The sequence below is a fragment of the Elaeis guineensis genome, chromosome 8 (genome assembly GCF_000442705.2).
Source record: "Elaeis guineensis isolate ETL-2024a chromosome 8, EG11, whole genome shotgun sequence".
NCBI classification, from domain to species: Eukaryota; Viridiplantae; Streptophyta; class Magnoliopsida; order Arecales; family Arecaceae; genus Elaeis; species Elaeis guineensis.
In genome coordinates, this window is record NC_026000.2 from 135627713 (window position 1) to 135650095 (window position 22383).

Sequence of the window (22383 nt, forward strand, 5' to 3'; positions counted from 1 at the left end):
AAAAAGGTGGATAGATCTTCAGCTTGCCCTCTGTGTGGGGGCAACAATGAAACCATCTCCCATCTACTCACCAAATGCTCATTTGCCAAAAGCTTGTGGTTCCCTGTTAAATGTCTTCTCAACATCTCTGGCTGGCAGAGAGATCTCATGGACCTCTGGATGGATTGTCATCGTACAAAGATCAAGAGGGAGGGTAGCAAAGAATGGGATGCTCTAGCCTTGGCAATCTGTTGGAGTATTTGGTTGGAATGTAATTCAAGAGTTTTTATGCAAAAGAAATGCTCTGTCAACTCTACTCTCCATAAGGCTCTGTCTCTGTCTCTCTGTCTCTTGGGGTAGTCTATGCTCTGGTAGAGTGATGGACTCTCATCAGAAACTTCTTCAAGCTCTTAGACTTTTGTTGCCACAATCAAGCTCCAAACTCTGTTTTTTAAAAAATGAATCCATTCGTTGTCAGCTTTTGCTGGGTTACTGTATTGTGAGCTTGATGCCTGGTCATCTCATCTCACCGTCTGTCATCTCACGTGCTATAGCTACTTCTGAATAAATTTTGGGGAAGCTCTTGCTTCCTCCTTTTTCCCTCAAAAAGGAACATATTGTATTGGTCACCCAAAATCTCAGGGTGATCATAAGATTCAGTGGTCTGATTATTAATTATAATGTGAAGAAGACTATACTGACCTTACTGTTTGATAAACTCCCTGAATGGAACTGGAACAGAGATATGTGTAGCATGCGCTGAGGAGGGAGGCAAAAACCATCTAGTGTTCGGAGATGTATCTGCTGTATTATTAAACCCTTTTCCCGAGCATTATGGCGAGGCTCTGCATTGGGTAGCATCCATCAACCTACCTCGTGACAAACTCTAGTCTACGTATTTCTAAACTACAGTTTTAGGATAACCAAATCATTCCAGCAACAGAAAAACACATACAACTTTCCTATGATACCTTCCATCACAGTATATATGTTGCCGACACCACCATGGGTAACAAAGATGATCCTAGCTCTCATAGATCGTAGTTACTTGAGATAATTCGTTGTTAACGCGGAGGAAATTTTACAGCATAGACCAGCAGCACAGACAGATGAGACTCTCATTATTTTGGTTTGGAGGCCTTTCGATCCATGATTTTGTAATCTATTGTTTGTCTTTTTTTTTTTTTTTTGGTAAAACATACAAACTTACATTAATACAAAGAGCTGAGACAGAATATATACGTTACAAGATAGATCCAGAAAACCTGCTGACTTGGAAACTGAACGAAGGACCTGGAGAACTGGCAATTCATCAAGCCCCTGGACGCACTTAAACTATAAAATAAAATCAACGCATAATGTGAATGGCTGCATAGCATGCACCGAAGAATCCTCCTCACCAAGCATACCACTCACAGCCGAACATTCAGTTCCCTTCAGGACATGCTCTCCCTCCTCTTCATTCTCTTTGATATATGGGTGCTGGTGAAATCTCCGCAACCCCTCTAGCTCCATTGCAACTTCTTTCATAGTGGGCCTCTCTTCTCCCGTCAAGCTGAGGCAACGCTTGGCAAGCTCTGCAATTGTAGCGACCAGCTCTTGCGATCCTTCATCGACCACGCGGTCCTCCAACATAGAGAAAAGGCGGCCATCCTTCAAGCATGATTTGAAATGCATAGCTAGATTCCTGCATTCCACTAGCCTTGTCGAAGCCACGGGCTTCTCACCTGTTAGGAGCTCCACAAGAATCACTCCAAAGCTATAGACATCACTCTTGTCAGTGAACTGGGCAGTTTGGAAGTACTCTGGATCCAAGTAACCAAAAGTCCCTCGTACCAATGATGTAAGACCTTTTTGGTCGAATGGAACCAACCTCGAAACACCAAAATCAGAAATTTTAGCAGTGTAATTGTCATCCAAGAGAATGTTGCTGGACTTGACATCTCTATGAATGATTGGTATGGAGGCTGCCGAGTGTAGGTAAGCCAAGGCTCCTGCAATTTCTGCAGCAATCCTCAAACGTAACTCCAAAGACAAGGAGGCCTTGCGACCTTCACCATGAATATGATGGGAAAGGGTTCCATTGGGCACGAATTCATAAACTAGCAAGGGAACTCTAGTCTCCAGACAACATCCTAGAAGTTTCACCACATCCCTATGGTTGATATGGGAAAGAACAACCACCTCATTTATAAATTGCTCAATGTCATCGTCATTCATGATCTTTGATTTCTTAATAGCAACAACTGTTTGATCCGGTAGAATTCCTTTATATACTGTCCCAGCACCTCCTTGGCCAAGAATATGGCTTTCCTTATAGTTATCGGTAGCCATTTCGAGCTCCTCCATTGTGAACATCCTTGTCGCTCGAGCACCGCCCTCGAGCAATGAGATTTGCTGTTGGAACAGAAGACCTCCATTTTTTCGGAAAAACTTCTCCTTGAGCTCGATGAGTCTTTTCTTCTTGTTGATCCAGTATAACCAAGAACAAAGAATGATCAGAAACACAGGACCGAAGCCTCCACCTGCAAGAATATACGGTAAAGAAGAAAGCTTATAAATTAATGAAGTCAATTTCTCTCCATCTGTGATGCATCGCATATCCAATGATGAATTGCTATCCTTCATATGTTTGCCTTGGTACGGATTTAGAGTGCATTACCTAGAGCCAAATAAACGATCTTCCATATGGATTTGCATCCGCTTCCATTTTTTCTGCCATCACCATATTTGTCCCAGGGGCAGGAGCAGGTATAGTTTCCAGGCGTGTTCTTGCATGCACTCACGCAGGGAGAACCAATTTTACACTCATCAATGTCTAGTGAGCAACCATCGAAAAGTTTATGTAAGTATTTACTAAACTTCTTCAGTAATTAACTCACAATTGGAACTCAAAAAGGTCAAAGACCTGATATGATAAAATTGCAGTCCCTCAACTTTTATTTTTTAAACCCATTATGACCTTTTGTTAGACCTTTCTTCCCGTATCGTAATGACCACTGCAAGCGCACATTTAAATTCAAGTCAAAATGCATCATATGAGACTAAACCACATCCTCGTAGTTGACCCAATACAACCACCTCATTTGCAAACCTAAATGATATAATATTCATGAAAAAAGCTACCTGGGCTACACCAGTTACCAAATCCAAAATGAATTGGGTACCAAGAAGTTATGCAACTGAGATAAATTTTTTATGGTATGTAGGCAAAAAAAAGTAATTACACAAAAAAAAAAAAAAAATCATCCCACCATTGCCCATCCCAAGCTCAACGGGAAAGGTGGAGAGTTGATGTTAGGTGGATAGCTGGTTATTAAAAATATGTCAATAACTATGAAATGGATTCTAATTTGATACACATGAAAAAAAAAAATTTGATGATAGATACACATGAATATTATTAGAGCGTCTCTTGTTCTATGTGATATGCCATAACTTGATCCGTTTGTGGTGAGAAATGGGCAATTAACTTTTTTCTTTTTGATGAAATTAACTCTTCCTTTAATACTGTACTCTGAAAAATTACATTTATCTATTAGACAGAAAGTCAATCTCTCGTAATTAGAGTTTAAATAGAATTCACATGATCATGTAAGTAGAAAAAACTAGATTCTAGCTATAACAGAAACCGCATTCTTGCTCATAATAGAATTAGAAAAGATCCAGCTCCTTTCTGATCCTCTAACTCTTCCTTAAAATGCTGGACACTATGATAAAAACAAAAAGAAGAAAAAGAAACATTGATTTGGAACCGGATTCCATCTCATAATAAATCATATGGAAAAGATCCGGTTCCATTAATCCGTTCTCTCTTTCCTAGACTATCATAATTTTTTTTCTGCTACAAAAATAGTGGACTTCAAAAAAGGTAACAAATAAATCAAAATCATTAATATTTTAAAAGATTTCCATACATCTCAAATACTTATCTTTGATCATCCCACGGGCTTTGTAATGTTTATACTAGTATGGTAGCACTTTTAACTGTCATAATTTTTTTTCAAAGCCACCCATATATGGATATGCTGTAAACATACGTTTGATCACCGTCTGATTCACTAGAGAATTTGAATTTTTTTTTTAGAATTTGATTTTTTTTTCACTGACAGACAATTTTAAAACATATTAAGTCTAGTTGTTAACCTGGGTTAATTAAGCTTGTATCTTTTGTGTGAAAGAATGATTCATTATTTATGAATGAATATTGTATTTACAATAGTATCGAATCTGTAGTGGATGAAAAAAGGAGGAAGATATGAAAATATCAATAATTGATATCGTAAAAAAAGATCGATCATTCTTTCATGCGAAGGATATAGCCTGAACCCTTATAGACCCTCTTTCATGGCAGTTTTCGTGGGTTGATGAGTCAAGCCCATAGAAACCAAGTTTCGATTGCATCTTTCATACTACAAAATGATTCGCCTTCTTTGATCATACAATGGCTATTTCCAGATCTATGCATGATAAATCAAGTTGGACTGAGATCTGTGAGATGCGATCTAGAGGTTGACTTTGTGAAAAAGATCGATCATTCCTTCACATGAGAGGTACAATCTGACCCCAAAACATTGGATGAAGAATGGGCATGTGCGTGCATGTGCTTTGGGATTGGACTGTGCACCCATGGGCATTGGACCCGGTCCAACCAACAATTATTCCCTCCCTAGAAAGCTCAAGGAGATTGGAGACGGGAAAGACTTTTATCTATAATTTATGTTTGTGAAATATTTGAAACAACTATGTTTCTATTTCATAAAATCAATTCTTAATGAGATGATCGACCAGTCACTGGCCGGTCTTTCAAGAAAAGAAAATGGATGAAAAGACAAAATTTAAAAAAAAAAAAATCAAGCAACTATCAAGACTGCATATTCAAGTATAATTATATATGGGTTAAAAGCAATGCAGCGTCAAGGGAAGCATTAATTACCTCGGCATCCACCTTCTATGTAAGGATTGCCTTCAAACCCATCCAAGCAATTGCATAGGTATCCCGCCCCATTTGCAGCGTTCGAGCAGCGGCTGTGGCTGGCTTGGCACGCGAACGCCGTGTTGTTCGTTCTCGCCTCCTCGCAGGTCTGGTTCCCTATCGCCCAGTCCAGCGTCACTGGGACGTACGTCCTGTTGCTGAGGTCCGAGAAGCTAGAGACACTGAAGTTGAGCCATCCCTCGTCGGCCAAGAAGCCATAGCTGCAAGGATTGAAATCCCAGCAGTGGGTGTGGTTGTCGATGCTAACCAAAGTGATGTTGAAGCCCACGAGGCCCTTGGGAATCGGCGTTTGGCAGCAGCCGATGCCGGCACATGTCCCGGTGGGGATGCTGCTGGTGTGGTTGCAGAAAGAGAAGCACCCGGTCTGCAGCCCCGACTCATCGTCCATAAGAAATGCTAGAGTATCGCACCCAACTGCCATGAACTTGTTCCGATCAGAGAACTCGTACGGCAGGTCGACTAGTCTGATGAATGGGTTGTTGCGGCCGGTGTTGTTCCCATCCTTACTGTAGCAGTCGAAGGCCTTGTGTTGGTTGATGACCAACTGGCCCTCGGTGAGATCGATCTTTACAACCGTGACGTTGCCGACGTAGGGTACGGAATCGTTGCATGTGACGTGGAAGCCTTCCATGAAGCAGCCCTGACCGATGCCGAAGGGGTAGGGAATGGTGACATCCCCGCACTTGGGTTGGCAGCCGGGTAAGGCATCTGGTGTGGCTGTCGCCGGGGGGCTTGCCAGCTGAAGAGAAGAAACGCAAGCGCTGCTGCCCAATCCATACTTCGCCCTTCACAAAGGACAAGGGACAAGGCCTAGCTAGCTTACATATATATATATAAATTAAACCAAAGCAAGTGGCCATGAAGTCTTCCGAAGGGTGATATGTTAGGGATCGGAGTTGTCTCTCGTGCGAAAGCAGGAATCGAGTTCTTGCAGACTGGCTGGCTCGACACGTACTCGAGGAGATTTTTAATTTAATCCAGCTAGGTGACGTCATCCACTCAGATTTGCACTGAATTCTCTTGGCAGATGCACATGGGATCGGTCATCCGAGGGGATGTCAACTACTCGGCATCTTTTTGTTTGTGTCGGCATGCTTGTCCTTACTCTGGTGTGTGTCTCAGTTAAGATCCTCTTATCTGGTGCACCAAAAAGAATTCAACCGTTAGATTACCTCCAGCACAGCTTTAAAGCACTCCAAACTCGGTCATTGATCCGCCTGCATGGATGTTAAAGCGGTCAGTGGATAATCCGACGTGTGGATTCATGCAAAGGAAGATGGATTCTTCTTTCGTGGGAAGGATACCCCGGCCTCCAGGGATTGGGATTGGCTTGACCCACGAGACTTGGTATGTAGAAAAATCGGTTGGATGGCCACCGTGAAGCCAGCCAGCACTGGCGTGTATGATGCTTTTTATACTTTTTTTTTAAGTAAAATGGTAAAATGTTAGCAAAGGTTCTCGGACATCATTGAGATGATTATCTCGATTAAGTTTTCAAATTAGTTAATTAAACATATTTAAGTGCACACATGCAGGCACACACTATGTGACTCTTTCAAATAGTAGATTTTAATTATAAATTATTATTCAAATTTTGTTTTTAATTTTTTAAATCCCTCCATATTAATTATCAAGTATGTTGCGTGATAGTTTGATTGTGACTTTCTTTAAGTCTTTTGATAATTTTGCAAGCGTTTTGTAACACTCGGCACCAACCCATTAAACTAGGGCCCAGGCCCACTTTCATAATGCTGACTTAAGTGGTGCAAAGTAATTTTTTATCCATCACATCGCTAGAGAAAAAATACACCGCTTCATCAGATTGTACCATATAAGGGGATGGGCATTTAATGCAGCTCATTTTTTTCCTAAATTTTTTCTAATCAAAATCTCTTTTCGTATTGAATGATATGATATCCTAAATAATATTACGACGTTCTATTACTTTTTTATATGATGTAACAGGATATTATAATATTTTATTATTTTTTTTAATATTTTGATAATTATTTATAGGATGCATGCAACAGAATATTATGATATCATGTTATTTTTAATGGTATCTCAATAATTGTTTATAAGATACAACAAAATATCACAATATTATTATGAAATCCTTTTCATGATATCTCGATAATTATTTATATGATGAATAGGATATTATAGAATATAATAGATATCATAAAAGCAAAATAAAGTAAAAAAAATTGATAAAAATAAAAAAATTAAACTATATTAAATATCCACCTTCTTATTTATTGCGATATATGATCTAATCTGAAAAAATGGATTTTTTTTCCCCATCAGATATCATGGACAAAAGATTTCTCTAGTAGGGATTTTTTTTAAATTATCTTTGTAATACTTATTTATCAATCTACCTCCTTTTTAACTTGGTTTCCAAAATACAGTAGTTTGGATGAGGTGGTATGATATGACGAAATCGCATGTTGAATATGTGGTTTCTATTTAAACCGGATATTCAATATGCAGTTTCAAATGACATGGACAAAAATTTAAGATTTAAATTTAATATTAAATTTAAAATTGAAACTGTACGTTGAAAATGGGGTTTCAGTGAAAATGCATCTTCAAATGTGGTTTTTGCTCTTCTTTTTTTTTTCTCCTGCACAGTTTTTTTTCGCTCCGCTTTACTAACGAGCATGGATGAAAGAGCGGGTGGTCACCGGTACTCATATGAAGCCGTGGAGGCTGGGTTCCCAGGACTGGGGGAGAGAAGGGGAGGAGATGCCGGTGGGGTGGGGCCATAGAGGGTGCAGGGGTGGTTGTATGGGTGCGGGAGGCACGGGAGGCACCCGAAGCCAGAGAGGGAGAGGAGGGGGGTTGTGGTACAGAGCTGGAGGAGGGAGGGGGTTTGGTGGTCGTACATAGCTGAGTGCGGTGCGGACGGTAGGTGCGCACAGGCGGCAGTGGGGCAAAGCCGCGGTGGGTGCGATGCGAATGGCAATGGGGTGCAATGCGGATGGCCGCGACCTGGGCCTCACCAGGCGGCCACAAATCGATGAGGGCAGTGGGTGGGGGTCGCGGTGGGAGGAAGGGAAGGGAAGGGGACTGATGAGGGCGGGGGCGGTGGGGTTGTGTCGCGATAGAGGAAGGGAAGAGAAGGGCAAAAAAGATAAAAAGAAAAAAATATATTTGGAGAGAGGGGAGGAAAAAAATATTATTATTTTATTATTAATAATAATTTAAATCAAAAAAAAGAAGAAAAAAATATTAATTTTAAAATAATAATAAATATTATTTTTTAAAAATAATATTTTTATTATTAATTTAAAAATATATTTGCATAATAATATATTATTTTAAAAAATTTATTTCAAAAATTAATAATAAAATATTATTTTAAAAATATTATTTTTAAAATAATAATAAAAATATTATTATAAATTATTATTATTTTATTAACAAAAAATTATTATTTTTTGATTAATAATAAAATATTATTCAGTAATAAAAATAAAATTTATTATTTTATTAATAATAAAATATTATTACTTTTTGATTACTAATAAAACATTATTATTTGATTAACAATAAAATTTATTTTACTGATAAAATAATAAAATTATTATTATTATTATTATATGATTAATAATAAAATATTATTATTATAAAAGATAAGGTAAAAAAGAAATAATAAAATAATATTATTATTCAAAATATTATTATTAATAAAATAATAATTTGTTGCCCTTTTTTCTTTCCTTCGCCTCTATCGGTCCTAACAAACGCTTGCCTTCTGTCCTCCCCTGCACCCCCTCTGTCCTTCATCTGCGCTCGGGCCAACTGTTAGTGCTCCCTCACTCAGTTCTACCACCCACCTCTTACTCGCCTACGTGCCACTATAAGAAATAAGATAATTAGTTATGCAAAAAAAGTATAGCTAAATATCAAAAAAGCATAGCTAAATATGACTACTGACATAAAATACGTCACAAATATCATCGACAAAAAGTGGATCGTTGATTCCTTTTGTTGATGCAAAAATTTTTTTGTCAACAAATCTTAACTTTTACTGACACTTTTTTAGTGTCGTTGATTATTTACCTACACTTAAAATAAGTGTCGGCAAAAAAATATTTTAGCAGTGCAAAATTAGTATCGAAAATAATCAATTTATCTACGCTTAAAAAGCTTCAGTAACTCTATTTAGCGATGCAAATGATTTACCTATACTAAAATAAATATTGCAAAAATTAATATTTTGAGACGCTAAATTTTTGTCAGAAATAGCGAGGCTAAATTTTCATCTCCAAAAATTTAGATTTTGCCTATGCTTATTTTGCATCACTAATTGGGTTGTTTGGCGATGCAAAATAAGCGTAGGTAAAAACCTTTAACAATGCTACTTGGCATCGACAAATAGAGCATAGCATCGCTAATGGTGGCATGCTCGATATCCCGGCACGTCTTTTGACGATGCTATGTATTATTTACTGATGCTAATTAGCATCGTTAAAGATTTTTACCTATGTTTATTTTGTATCTCTAATTATCCTTTTAACAAAAAAAATAATTACTTTCATGATAATTTTTTATAATTTTTTTGTAAACTCATAGACAAATACATATATATAATATATACACAATATATATACTACCTTCTTCATTCACACATATGCCTGAATCAAATTCATTTCACTTTAATAATAACACAATATATATATATATATATATATATATATATCAAAATATTGTGTTCATTTTTACAACCATACATGTAGCAAAATAAATATATATACAGCCGTATATAATATCATATAAAAATATATATATCTATATAAAATAAAACTGCATATACCAAGCCATATCACAGGCTTGCAATAGATTAAAAAATTAAGTTAGCAAACTAATTATTAACTAAATAATAAAAATATATAGATTAAAAATAATATAAAATAATATCAATCATAGGAGGACATCCATCATCATCATCGGTGAAGTTATCATCATAGGCATCAACAGGGACGTTGGGAGTCGGTGAAGGAGGCATGCGGTGGACTAACTCATCGAGCTTTGCCCCAAATATTGTAAGCTAGGACCTAAGTCAACATTGACATGCTGTAGAGCGCTATATCCTTTTGGGATCTATGGCGGTTCTCCTTCGCTCAACGCATCTCCTTCTCATATCTCCTCTCCGTCTCATGGAAACAAGCATCACAAGAAACATGTGATGCTCTAGAGGAATGGGGGCCACAACCACATATTCTAATCACATAATATAACTGAGTCTCCTACCAAGCATCTCATCACAGATATCGTCATCTATGGATGGGGTGGAGCCTTCAACGATGGGCTGGGATCGTATCTTCATCATCCGATCCTAATTAAAAAAAATAAATTAATCAAAAACTAAACTTCATAATGAAATTAAAATATAGAACTTAATCAATTAATACTTACATACCTCTCCCTAGTCTCAGGAAGCTACTCCCCCATCGTCCGACGATGGATCTTCTGGTAGACGTCAATCCATCCAAGCAGTTGTCCTATCTCGATGTCCCTCTAAAATTTATGAATGTAAGCACACAGACACACATATTTCTAAAAAATTATTGGAGATATATATGTATGTACTTACCAGCTCATATTGATGCTGTGAAATGACTTCGATCCGCCACAATACATCACCATGAGCTTCGGCGGTTCTGCACATTCCTATTACAAAAGACCTAAAAGCAAATGCATTCAAGATATTAGTAGACATATTATACAACATCAATTCATAATTCATATTTTTATTGTATATAATAGTTATATCTGATACGTAGGATCTCGTACTTGTTGTAGAGGAGATCTCATCAGGGCATGAAACATTTCTATGGGATGTCTTACCGCCCCCCCGACCCAGTGTGTTGTAATTCGGGGTTCGAGGCATGCATATGTATTTCAAAAATTTTATTTTCTAAACACCACAGTGGAAATAAGATTAAAATATTTTAATCTAATTATGCATGTATAAAAATAAAACTACATAGATCTATCTCACATGCTGAAATTAATATATACTGAAATTCAGATTTGATCGAATCACATACCTGTTTGCAATCATTTTCTTCAAATCTGAATCTGGAAGAGAAGAAGTTCTCTCTTAGCCGCACAATGTCCACTTCTATGAATATCTACTCGGGATCAGCCTGGAGCAGCCCTCTTTAATCTAAATTTTTTTCTCCAAAAATTCAGCCTACTGAATCTAAATGAAGTCTGGATCACGATCAACACTTGATCTCTTTTCTTGATCTTCTTCTTCTCTTTTTCTCTAGAATTTTTTTTCTTGCTATGGCTGCTACCAGATGCTAGAAACCAGCAAGAAAGAGCACCCACAGCTTTGGGCGTGGGACTCCTTGGGACGCACGTCCCAAAGAAAAGGGGTGTGGGATGCCCAAGGGAAGAGAAAAGGAGAGAAAAAAGGGCATGGGACTTCTCTTTTGTGTGTGGAGTTGCTGGTTTGGATGCTCTAGAGACCTTAGAGAGGTCCCTTTAAATAGACAAAAATTAATCTTATTCAATCTCATAATACAAGTCCTACTTGTATTAGAATCCTTATAACTTAAGTTATTCAACTTACATTAGAATCTTTTAGGTGCCAATAATTGGAGCCCTTGCACCCATAATTAGATACCTCAAAATACATCCAAGAGCATCCTTAAGAGAACTAAATACTCTCTAATCAATGGACATGCCCAACTTGATCAATTCAAGGTGGCGCCCAAGAATAACTATCAAAAAATTAATTTGGAACTTGCATCCTTAAGTTATATGATCCATAACCTTAGACACCAATAATTAGAGTCCACAAATCTTATTCATGTAGGTTATTAGCAGATAATTAAGTTAGAATTATCTTATCAAATAAGTAATCTCAACGAAAGAGGAATTGGGTCCAACCATATGCTAGTAAGTTATCATGAATCCAATGGGTTTCTCTAAACCAATTGATACTTCATAAGCTCAATTACTTATTCCAGATCTAGTCCCTTTGTCATGTGACCTATAGGTTCAATTCTATCTGATAGTGAAATATACAATGATCTCTTATCCTTATATCATTGGAACTCTTTTAATGGATCAAAACAATTCATTCTAACTCAGCAAAATTGTCGATCTGGAATAATCTTAGTGAGCTCTCATAACTATCAGTGACACCTAGCAGTATTAGTGGCAACCCAGTAAACTAAAATAAATCTCTAGGTATAGTTACGTGTGATTCAGTTTCTCTATCGTGAGTCCCGACTAGATGACAGATCATGGATAAATCGTCAAACCTTAACATCAGTCATATGATAGATTTGATTAGCTCAAGTCTAGTTGTGATTCTATAGAAACTCTTTTCCATCAATTATACTGCTGTGGTCACAGACTCTTAACTTAGCCTCTCAAATTTTATAGAACCACTCCTCTCTATCAAGATCGATAGATCCTATCTTGATGCGCATCCTATCCCTATAGTGGATCAACTGTCGCCAACATCCACTACAAGACTCATTCAGACCCATGTTTATGTATCAGTCAAACTCTAGCAGCCTCACTGTGAATAGCAGTGCCATCTCAAGTCAAAAGATCAGTCACACAACTGCAGCATCGAGATAATCACTGATATCGAATAGAAATTCAAGTGATCTCTCGTATGATCAGCTCAGTACTAGTTGTTCTCTAACAACTATCCGCACTCGTCGTCCTGTGTCTCTACACAATAGACCAGAGACTCATCTATCTCGAAAAAATAATTTGTGTGCAAGTCTATCCAGATCTATCATTGTCCTCATGATGATCCTATGATCAAAGTGTTTAGAAATTAAATACATATCTCTAATTCTCAACACTTTGAGAATATATATTGAAACTAATTTCATGGACGATTCAAGGACACATTGCACTTGAATGAAAAAAACTTGCCCTTTTATTGATCATATCAATATATTAAGTTTAAAATTGTGTCTTAGAATTATTACAATGTGTCGCCATATTGGCTTCTAGGACATACATCTAACAACGTGCATTGAAGACCTCCTTCCAATGGCTATGGAGCTCATATCTGAATCCCTTAAGTAATCTCTTCATATGCCTAAGGATAGCCTTCCGCCCATACGGGGCATCAATTAATCTCCTCGATATCAAAGTCATGCTGTAGAAATAATATACAACATATAAGATTTAAAAAATAAAAGTTAAGTAATATCAAATTAAATATAAAATAAATAGAAAGATCTGTATTTAAAAAATACAACATAATTTATATGTAGTTACTAATAAATGATCGAGGAGGATCTACTTCGCGCTTCAAAATCCTCCTCCAATCGAACATCATCAGGGAAGTACGCTCAGACAATGATGCCAACCTTGCATACGTATGGATCCCTAATGTGATGCTGAACTGGTATGATATATCCCGATGGGATAACAATCCTCATCCTCTCCCTGGGATGTGCCTTCCTCCACTCCTCAAGCTTCTCATGTCTGATGGTTTCACGAGTCCATCTAATGATAGTATCAGCTGCATAAAATAAAAGTTAAAATATTATTTATATATGATAAAAAATTAAAATAAATTAAATATAAAAAAATTATAATATATAAAATCAATCTATCATGGCAGAGATGATATGCCTGTCTCGATAGATAGTTTGGAGATGAGGTACCGACATCTCCATGTCGATCTCTCCCTCGGATGATCCTCCTGATCGCATAGCATAAAATTAGTTATTTATATATGATTAAAAATTAAATAAATTAAATATAAAAAATTATAATACATAAAATCAATCTATCATGGTAGAAGATAATGTGTCTACCTCTGATGACCCGACTACTACTGAGATGGAGATGCATCGATATCTTCATGTGGCCCTCTCCTGTAAGATGGTCTCCTGGTGGCATAGCTTAAAATCAGTTATTTATACATGATAAAAAAATTAAAATAATTAAATATAAAAATAATAATATATAAAATCAATATGTCATTACAGAGATGATGTGGCTGCCTCATCTCTGCATGGGCCCATCCTGCACAGTCATCCACCTGATGCCATACCTATATCAAATAATATATTAGAGACAGTATAATATAGATAAAAATTATATTGATTCTAAATGATATATGAAATATAAGATATATAAGTTTTTTTTAAATATTATATATTATTATTTAATGTCTGTATCTTCATCAGGTGAATTATCAACATCTTCATCATCATAATCCATCAATATATAATCTTCCTTGCCATCATTTATGAAGTTGTCATCATTGTCATCATCATCCTCCAACACATTTAGATTTAAGTCACTAACATCAAATTATCAGGTTGCACATCATCCCTAATCAAAGGAGATGTGCTTCCAATATCAGTACTGTACTGTCCCAAGTCAGCTATATTCTGTTCCGTCTGAAATTAATAGAGTACGAAGCACATCATCTTCCTAATTAGAGGAGATGTGCTTCCAATTCCTTATTCAGGTAAAATGATAAAGCGAGCATTCATCCAACTCTTATCGATATTTTTCATCTATCCACGAGAAATATATATCATTAAAGTATGTGTTATAAAAAAGGCTTTAAAAATGCATGATCCTATCCATTTCTAATAACAATAATAAGATTAATGAATACTAACTCCACCAACTCCTTCCTAATAGGTGTAGTCCTATCTTTTTCAAAAATGCATCATTTTTATTATTTCCACACCTTGTTCTTTGTTCCATATTCGAGAAAATCTGATAGCATCTTTCTACAGTTCTCCAAATATACGATATAATGGATCATATTTTAACCACATCTAATATGTATCCGAAGAATAAATGAAATAACTCGATGGAATGTCTCATAATAGAACAAAGAACATATGACAACAATAAAAAATTGACACATTTTTTAACTATCCAAATCGGTGCATTCAAGAGCCGTTCATAGAGTCTATTTTGAAGACTCTGGGATCGGCTCTTGAATGGGAGTCTAAGTTATATCAATACTGCATTAAATCACGATCGGATCTGACCCAGATCTGGATCGGATCCGACCCAGATTCTGACTAGATCTCAGACTGGATCTCACCCGGATTTCAGATCTATGGTTCTATGTAATGCAAATTTTATAAAAATAAACACCTAATTAATCAGTTAAATTAAAAATAATTATAAAATATAAATTTATCAATAACAACAGTTCATATGTATTAAAAATTCACTAAGGATTTGGCTAATCTAGTTAAAATATTAAATCATAATCACAATAAAATACAGGGACTAAACAAGCAAAAATATTAAATTATAACAAGCAAAAATAATGTGCAAAAATAAAAGGGACTAAACATAACCTAATGAAGCAAATCGGTTAGATTTTAGGTTGAAACCCAAAACCCAAAGAAGTAAACATTGTGGAAAGAAAGTTGTGGCATGAATACAGTGTCTTGCACAACCACTGATATATCAGTATGTTTGTTTCTTCTATATAACTCACCCTCCCTCTCCCTCTCCTCTCTTATGATGAAATTGTATAATGCTACATACATATTACGGTTGAAACTCTAGTTAATTGTTCAAAGTAACTCGCATAAATTCGAGTAACAGCCAGCAAAAATATGCCACCAAATTGGAAGATGCGACTCAGCTAAAACCTACCCAAGCAACATGGAGAGATGCTGGTTCCGATTGGGACAGCAGTGGCAGGGGAAGAGATTTTGTTGTCGAGGTGCCTGTTATTAATCCAGCCATGAAAGCAATAACTTGAATCAAGCTAGATGCTTTGGGAGGGGCTGGGGGACTTTGCATATAGGGCCTTCTACTACCAGAGCGAGCCCACTGGTGAATACAATAATGCAAGCATTCAGCGAGGCAGTGATATGGAGTATTTTCAGACAATTCTATCGCTATTTTCAGAGGTATCATCGAGAAATGGTATGTTCAATTCATCGCGGGCTGATACCAGTGTCAACTGGTCCTCTCCCTGGCCCCGATGGTCATCCCTTCCCCCCGGGCCTTGGTGGTTCACCCTTGGACTCCACGTGACTAGCCCCCTCGGGCCCCGACGCTGCACCCCCTGTTAGTGCCCCCATCACATTTTTTAAAATTATTTTTTTAAAAATAATATTTTATCATTATTTTAAAATTTAATTATTTTAATTATAAAAATAATTTATTTTAAATATTTTATTTTAACAACTTTATCATTATTATTTTTAAATACTTATTATCATTTTTATTATTTTTATTTTTATTAATAAATTATTAATTTTTAAAAAATAATTTTTTCTTTTTTTTCCCTCCTCCTTCCCCCGCATGCCACAACCCCCCAAACTCGTCGCTCCCCCCGACCGTCCCCTCCCCCCTGAGCCCAAACGGTCGGCGCCCGGCCTCCATGCGACTAGCCCCCCCTCCCCTCCCCCTAGGGCCTCAGCAGTCCGCCCCCAGCCCCAACCCACCCCCCCCGCCCCCACCCTCCCCCCCCACTCCTCCCTTCCCCACGGAGCCACAAAAAAAAGTGTTTACTTTTGAAAGTCGCAACAGTGGTGGTGGCGACAGCGATGGCAACATACCCGATGGTGGCGATGACGAACAATGGTGGTAACGACCAATGGTGAGAGTGGTGATGGCTGAGGGAGAGGAGGGAGAGAGGAAATGGGGGCACAGGAGTGGGTTCGACAGGGAGACGGTTCGGGGGAAATAGGAGGATGGGGGTGGGAGACGAAAACATGCGAGGAAATGGGTTCGCCGTATATTTGCAACTATTTGCCGATGCAAATTTTACTTCAGAAATAATATATTACCTATGCAAAATGCACCATTGGCAAATTTAATATTTACCTATGCTAAATTAGCATCTACAAATATTTTACTAAAATTAAAATATTAATAAAAATAAAAATTTTGTCGATGCTAATTTAGCGTAGAAAATTATCCTAATTATCTATGCAAGTTTTAAGCATAGACAATTATGCTTATTTCCTATGCAAATATGTGTCGACAAATTTTTTTTTTATTTAATTTTTTATTTTTCATAAATAATTTATCATTATCTAAATAGCCGATATAATTTTAGAGTTTAAAATCTACATCGTTCATTATCTAAATAATTATAATTAGAGTATCATCACAAAAGATCGTCTCAATTCGATAACCCTAGCTACATCGATCAATAAAATTCGATTCAACATCATAAACGATCATATAATGATCTGATAGATAAAGACTATCAATAGATTCAAAAATTTACAATGATGATCTTGATGATATTTATAGCACACTATCAAAATTTACTTCAATCGAAATCATTATCATGGTTAATTTAGCATGGGATAATTTTGATCATTAAATAAAAAATGAGTGATCAAAAGGTCAAACGGTATTCGATTAAGATGATATTTTAGATAAATGACTTGCTACTACTTTCATCCTTTGTACGATGGTGATCGTAAAATCAAACCATACGTGTATGAACATATACGTTAAGCAGATCTTATAAAGATAATTATTACTTAAGGACTTTAAGAATGAGTATCAAGAGATATATAGTTTTGGATCGTTCATATATATACGATTTAATTTTATGATCACCACCATACAAACGATGAAAGTAGTAGCAAAGATCATTATCAAAAAAATTATCTTAATCGAACATCGTTTGGCCTTTTGATCACTCATTTTTTATTTAACGATCGAAAATATCCTGTGCTAAATTAACTATAATCATGATGTCCAATTGAAGTAAAATTTTGATAATATGCTACAAATGTCACCGAGATCATTGTTATAAATTTTTGGACCCATCGATGATCTCTATCTATCATATTATCATGCGGTCGTTCGTGGCCATTGAAATCAAATTTTATTGATCAATGTAGATAGGGATACTGGATCGAGGCAAATTTTTTTAACGATACTCTAATGATAATTATTTAGATAATAAATGATTAAGATGGATTTTAAATTTTAAAATTATATCAGTAAATTATTTATAAAAAAATTAATTAAAAAACTAATTAGCTACGTAAGTGATAAGCGTTGGCAATTAGCGTCATTACCTACGCTAACTTTACATTGATAAATATTTTTTTAATTAATTTTTTATTTTAAAAAATATTTTCGATGATAATTTTGCATAGGCAATAAGTCTAATTGCCTACGCTTTACTTTTATGCAGGCAATAAGGTTCATTGCCGAAGTAAATTTAGTATCTGCAAATGTTATCTCAAAATAAAAAAATTAATTAAAAAAATATTTATCGATGCTAATTTTGCATCGAGACTTAATCTTATTTCCTATGCAAAAATAAAGCATAGGCAATTAGGCTTTATTGCCTATGCAAAATTAGCATCGACAAATATTTTTTAAAATATAAAAATTAATTTAAAAAATTATTTATCGATACAAAGTTAGCGTCGACAGTTATTCTAATTAGCTACGAAAAAGATAAGCATAGAAATTATACCTTATTTCCTATGCTAATTTTGCTTAAGCAATAAGACTAATTGCCTATGCTTCCTGATTGTATTGATAATTATATAATTGCCGATGCTAATTTTGCATTGAAAAATATTTTTTTCAAAAAAATAATTAAAAAAATATTTTTTGATGCAAAATTAGCATCGAAAATTAACGTAATTACCTATGTAATCTAAAGAGAATCTTTAGCAAGAGAGTAGTGTTTCTAACCAAAAAAAAAAAATTTGCGGAGGATCCTCTGTGATTTCCTTATATATAGAGGGAGGAGAGATACGTTATCTCAATTATAGTAACCATTTCGGAGAATCATGTCCCGATGTGTCATGGATAATGGTGATTAATGATATTTAATCATGTGCATATTTTGTTGTAAACGTCGAGAGTAACTAGCCATCATTTGAGGGACATAGTGCTAGCCTACGTTCTCCTTATAACGACAGAGTGTCCGTAGGTCTTCAGAAATCGTCCACTAAAGTCGTCGGTGCGAGTCTAGCCATAAGGTCCATAGTAGCACGATGAGGTCCTCGGCAACCAGCCAAAGGCGATGTTCGAAGACAAAGTCCGACAGAATCATCCCCTTCCTCCCAACTCTAAGAGATCCAAGTTGGGGCTATAGCGACGAGGACTCTCTATGAGAGCAAGACATATGAATGATGCTCACCATCAAAGCCCATTTCGGTGTTGAAAAAGCAGGATACTCAGATGATGCAACCGCTGAGGCCCACCTTGGTATAGAAAGAGACTGACATCCAAATGATGCTTGTAGTCGAAATTCACCACGAGGCCTGGGTCATTGGCCGACGAATTTATCCAAAGAGAAGTTCCGAGGATAAAAGTCGAGATGGTATAACCCGTAACACTTTTCAGAATCCCCTTTTACCGTTTCCAAATCAACTTAGAACGTATGCTGAAAGAACTCCAGAGAAAGACCTGATTTGAAGAATCCGACGTTTCCAACAGCTACATTGAAAGCTCTGGTGTTGCATGCTTCACACGCCTTGCCAAGGAAAGAGATGATCTCCGTCCCACCAGGCCGTCGTCCTGAGGAGATCAGCGCCATGCCCCACTCCAACGACCCCGTCACCTCCATGTAGCAACCGGGTCCGGACCTGGACCCGTTAAGCGGGCCTGACCCGGCACCCCTCGTCAACGCCGGCGCACGTCGCGACCCCCCTCCCTTTCCCCGTTCACGAGGGACGGTAGGGGCGGCATGGCACCCGTCCGCCCTAGCGAGGAGAGGGAAGGGCACGGCCCTCCCCTATTTCTTCCCTCCATGTTCACAGATCACCGCCTCGTCCTCCACTGGGCGCGTGAACTCCACCCCGCCGGGAACTGCCGCCTCCGTCTCCCCCTTCCTTCCACCACTTGAGAGGCGGCTGGATCTGATGGTCGCCGGATCGGCCACAAAGCGGAGCACTGCTCCCCTTTGTTTCCCGGCCGAGGAGAGGCGGTCGACCTCTCCCCTCTGCCTTGTTCTCTCTCTCCACCTCTCTCGCCTTCTCTCTCACTCCGGAGGTTTGTCTTTGTATTGGGTAACTCACTCTGGAGGTTGTCACAGCCTCACAGGCTCTCTCCACATGGGCCCAAACCCTTGCCTTGTCTCGCTGGGCGGAGGACATTAGACCGGTATCTTGCGCACGCCCATATTGAGCCTTCGTCGGAGGCAGGCTCCGAAGCTGATAAAATAAAATAAATTCCTTGATTGAGGGGATAGGAAGGATCATACTAGGCTTCGAGAGATGGAACCAGTTCTAGACTCGATTCCGAGAAGGAACCATTTGAATGCAAATCTAGCGTCTCCACCCTATTCCGGAAGGATTCTTGGTGGTGGAGCCTCAGCTGAATCTGCTACCAAGTGAGGCCTCCCGTGCGTCCAGGACTTAGGAGAGAGAGTGTAACAACTGATTATTCTGTGTTGGTTGTAGCTCTGCCGGGAAGAGTTTCTTAGACCCCATCAATCGTGATTGATAAATTATCTCTGCATCCTAGTGTTTTTTCATGCATTCCATGTTCACAGATTTAAAATGTATATTGTTTAGTTTTGTACCCGCGTTTGACAATAATTTGAGTAATTGGAAATTATTTATGTTCATATTTATGTTTAAATTAGATATCGTATATGGTCCGCATAAAAATGAAGTTTAAAATATTGGATCAAGTGTGAAACAATTCATTTGGATATGAACGGAATATTGATGCATCAAAGCATGTGTTGATTTGACCGGACAAAGTTAAAGCGTATGATGCAACATCGAATCTTGTTTTCATGATTTGAGAAATTCAGTTGCTTAAGATGGATATGATGTTTACTCTCTCGTCTGACTTTGCATGTTTGTTTACGGTATATTATAGTCTGGAGTTAATCTCTTTTCAAATCTAGCCAATTGAAATAATCATTGAAACATATTGATAATGAGTATATTTCATATGATTTCAAAGTTAGTTATCTTTTGAGACCTAGTATCATTCTGAACCTCCAATAGAATGATCTCCGACATATGTTGTAGTTAGGAACTAATTTTTTCTTGAAACAGAATCCTCTACGGTATGCATATTTTGAGATGTCCATCAAAAAATAGATGGTTATGTAATATTTATTTAAACTATTTAAATATCTCTAAAATTTATCTATTTCTATCACGTGCGGTCATCTATCTTTTGATAGATAACTCCGAAGCATGCACAGTATCTTACGATACTTTTTAAGTACCGCAGAAGATTTATTTTCTTTTTTCTTTGGGTCTGGACAATCGAACCTAAATACTGACAAATATGAATGTGATATGGCATGCCATAGTATTTAGATATTAATCTTTTTTGGGTGTTATCAGTACGATCATGGCCATAGTTGCAAAGATTGAGAGCAGGAATAAACTTGTTGTTGCTTTTACTCAGAATTTCATGAAAAAGATTTTCTCCATGAGATGCAAGTGAAACTAGTCTGTTCTGGCATTTTTGAAAGGTGAATTTTTAAGCTGCTAAAAGATTTGATAATTGGATGTGTATTTTCTTTCTAAACATTACCAAATCGGCTTCTATTACATTCTGTTATGATATTTGGTATCTTTTGTTCATTATTTTGTTTATTTTTCTTTTCAGATGATGAGGAGGAGCATAAAGTGGGTTACGGGATGTGTGCAGGAGGACTAGGATTTAGTTTGGTTCCTATGCTAGATCAAGCAATTATCTTAAAAAAGTGGCGGAATATGAAGCTTGGAGTACATCAGTGGAAAGCGAATTCGGGGAATTAATAATGGGCTTCTTCTCAAAAGAAATGTTGAGATGCGAATGATGCCGCTACATGTCTGCCATCGCATGATGGATTTATCTTGAATTTGAAATTCTCGAGAAGACCTTGCAGTTCATTGGTGATGCAGGCCTAATTGATCTGGATTATTTTGGATCTAGATTTATCTAATGCAACAATCATTAGGGGGCGCCCAGAGTCTGGAAGATGATTGACCATGCTCTTGCCACTATTGACTGGTTCCAACATTTTTTGGGGCACTAGGTTCAGCATTTGCCAAGGATTGTTTCTGACCATTGTCCACTTTTGATCACCACCGACAGCCCACGTGTGCCTAAGGCTCATTTCAGATTCGAGAGGTTCTGAATTTTTTATCCTAAGGCATGAGAGCTGATCAATGAGGGATGGAGGCTACCAGTCTATAGGGATGCAACGTATCAGATGACTCGAAGGCTGGAGCTGGCTAGAAGCAGGCTCCTCCGATGGAACCGTCTTGAGATCGGTGATCTGTCTAAATGGATCAAGAGGATGGAGGTGGACATTATGGACCTACAGATGAGAGAGGATCAAGAGGGCAATCTTCAGGAGTCTGACCTGAGAAAGCTTCATCGCATGCTTTCGGTGCATCATTCTTTGTTGAGACAGCAGGAGACGATGTGGAGATAAAATTTAAAATTCAATAGATCAAGGAGGATGCCAGAATACT

At 37.3% G+C, this 22383-nt stretch overlaps 1 protein-coding gene across 1 annotated transcript; it reads right to left on the bottom strand.

Moving 5' to 3' along the window:
- Positions 1-1172: 1172 nt before the first annotated feature.
- On the bottom strand, positions 1173-5752 carry LOC105049480 (putative wall-associated receptor kinase-like 16). Its single transcript, XM_073242344.1, is given in 4 exon segments — positions 1173-2504; positions 2642-2797; positions 4916-5713; positions 5716-5752. Coding segments are annotated over 4 exon segments (2181 nt in total). The 3' UTR covers positions 1173-1314.
- Between the last annotated feature and the right edge of the window lie 16631 nt (positions 5753-22383).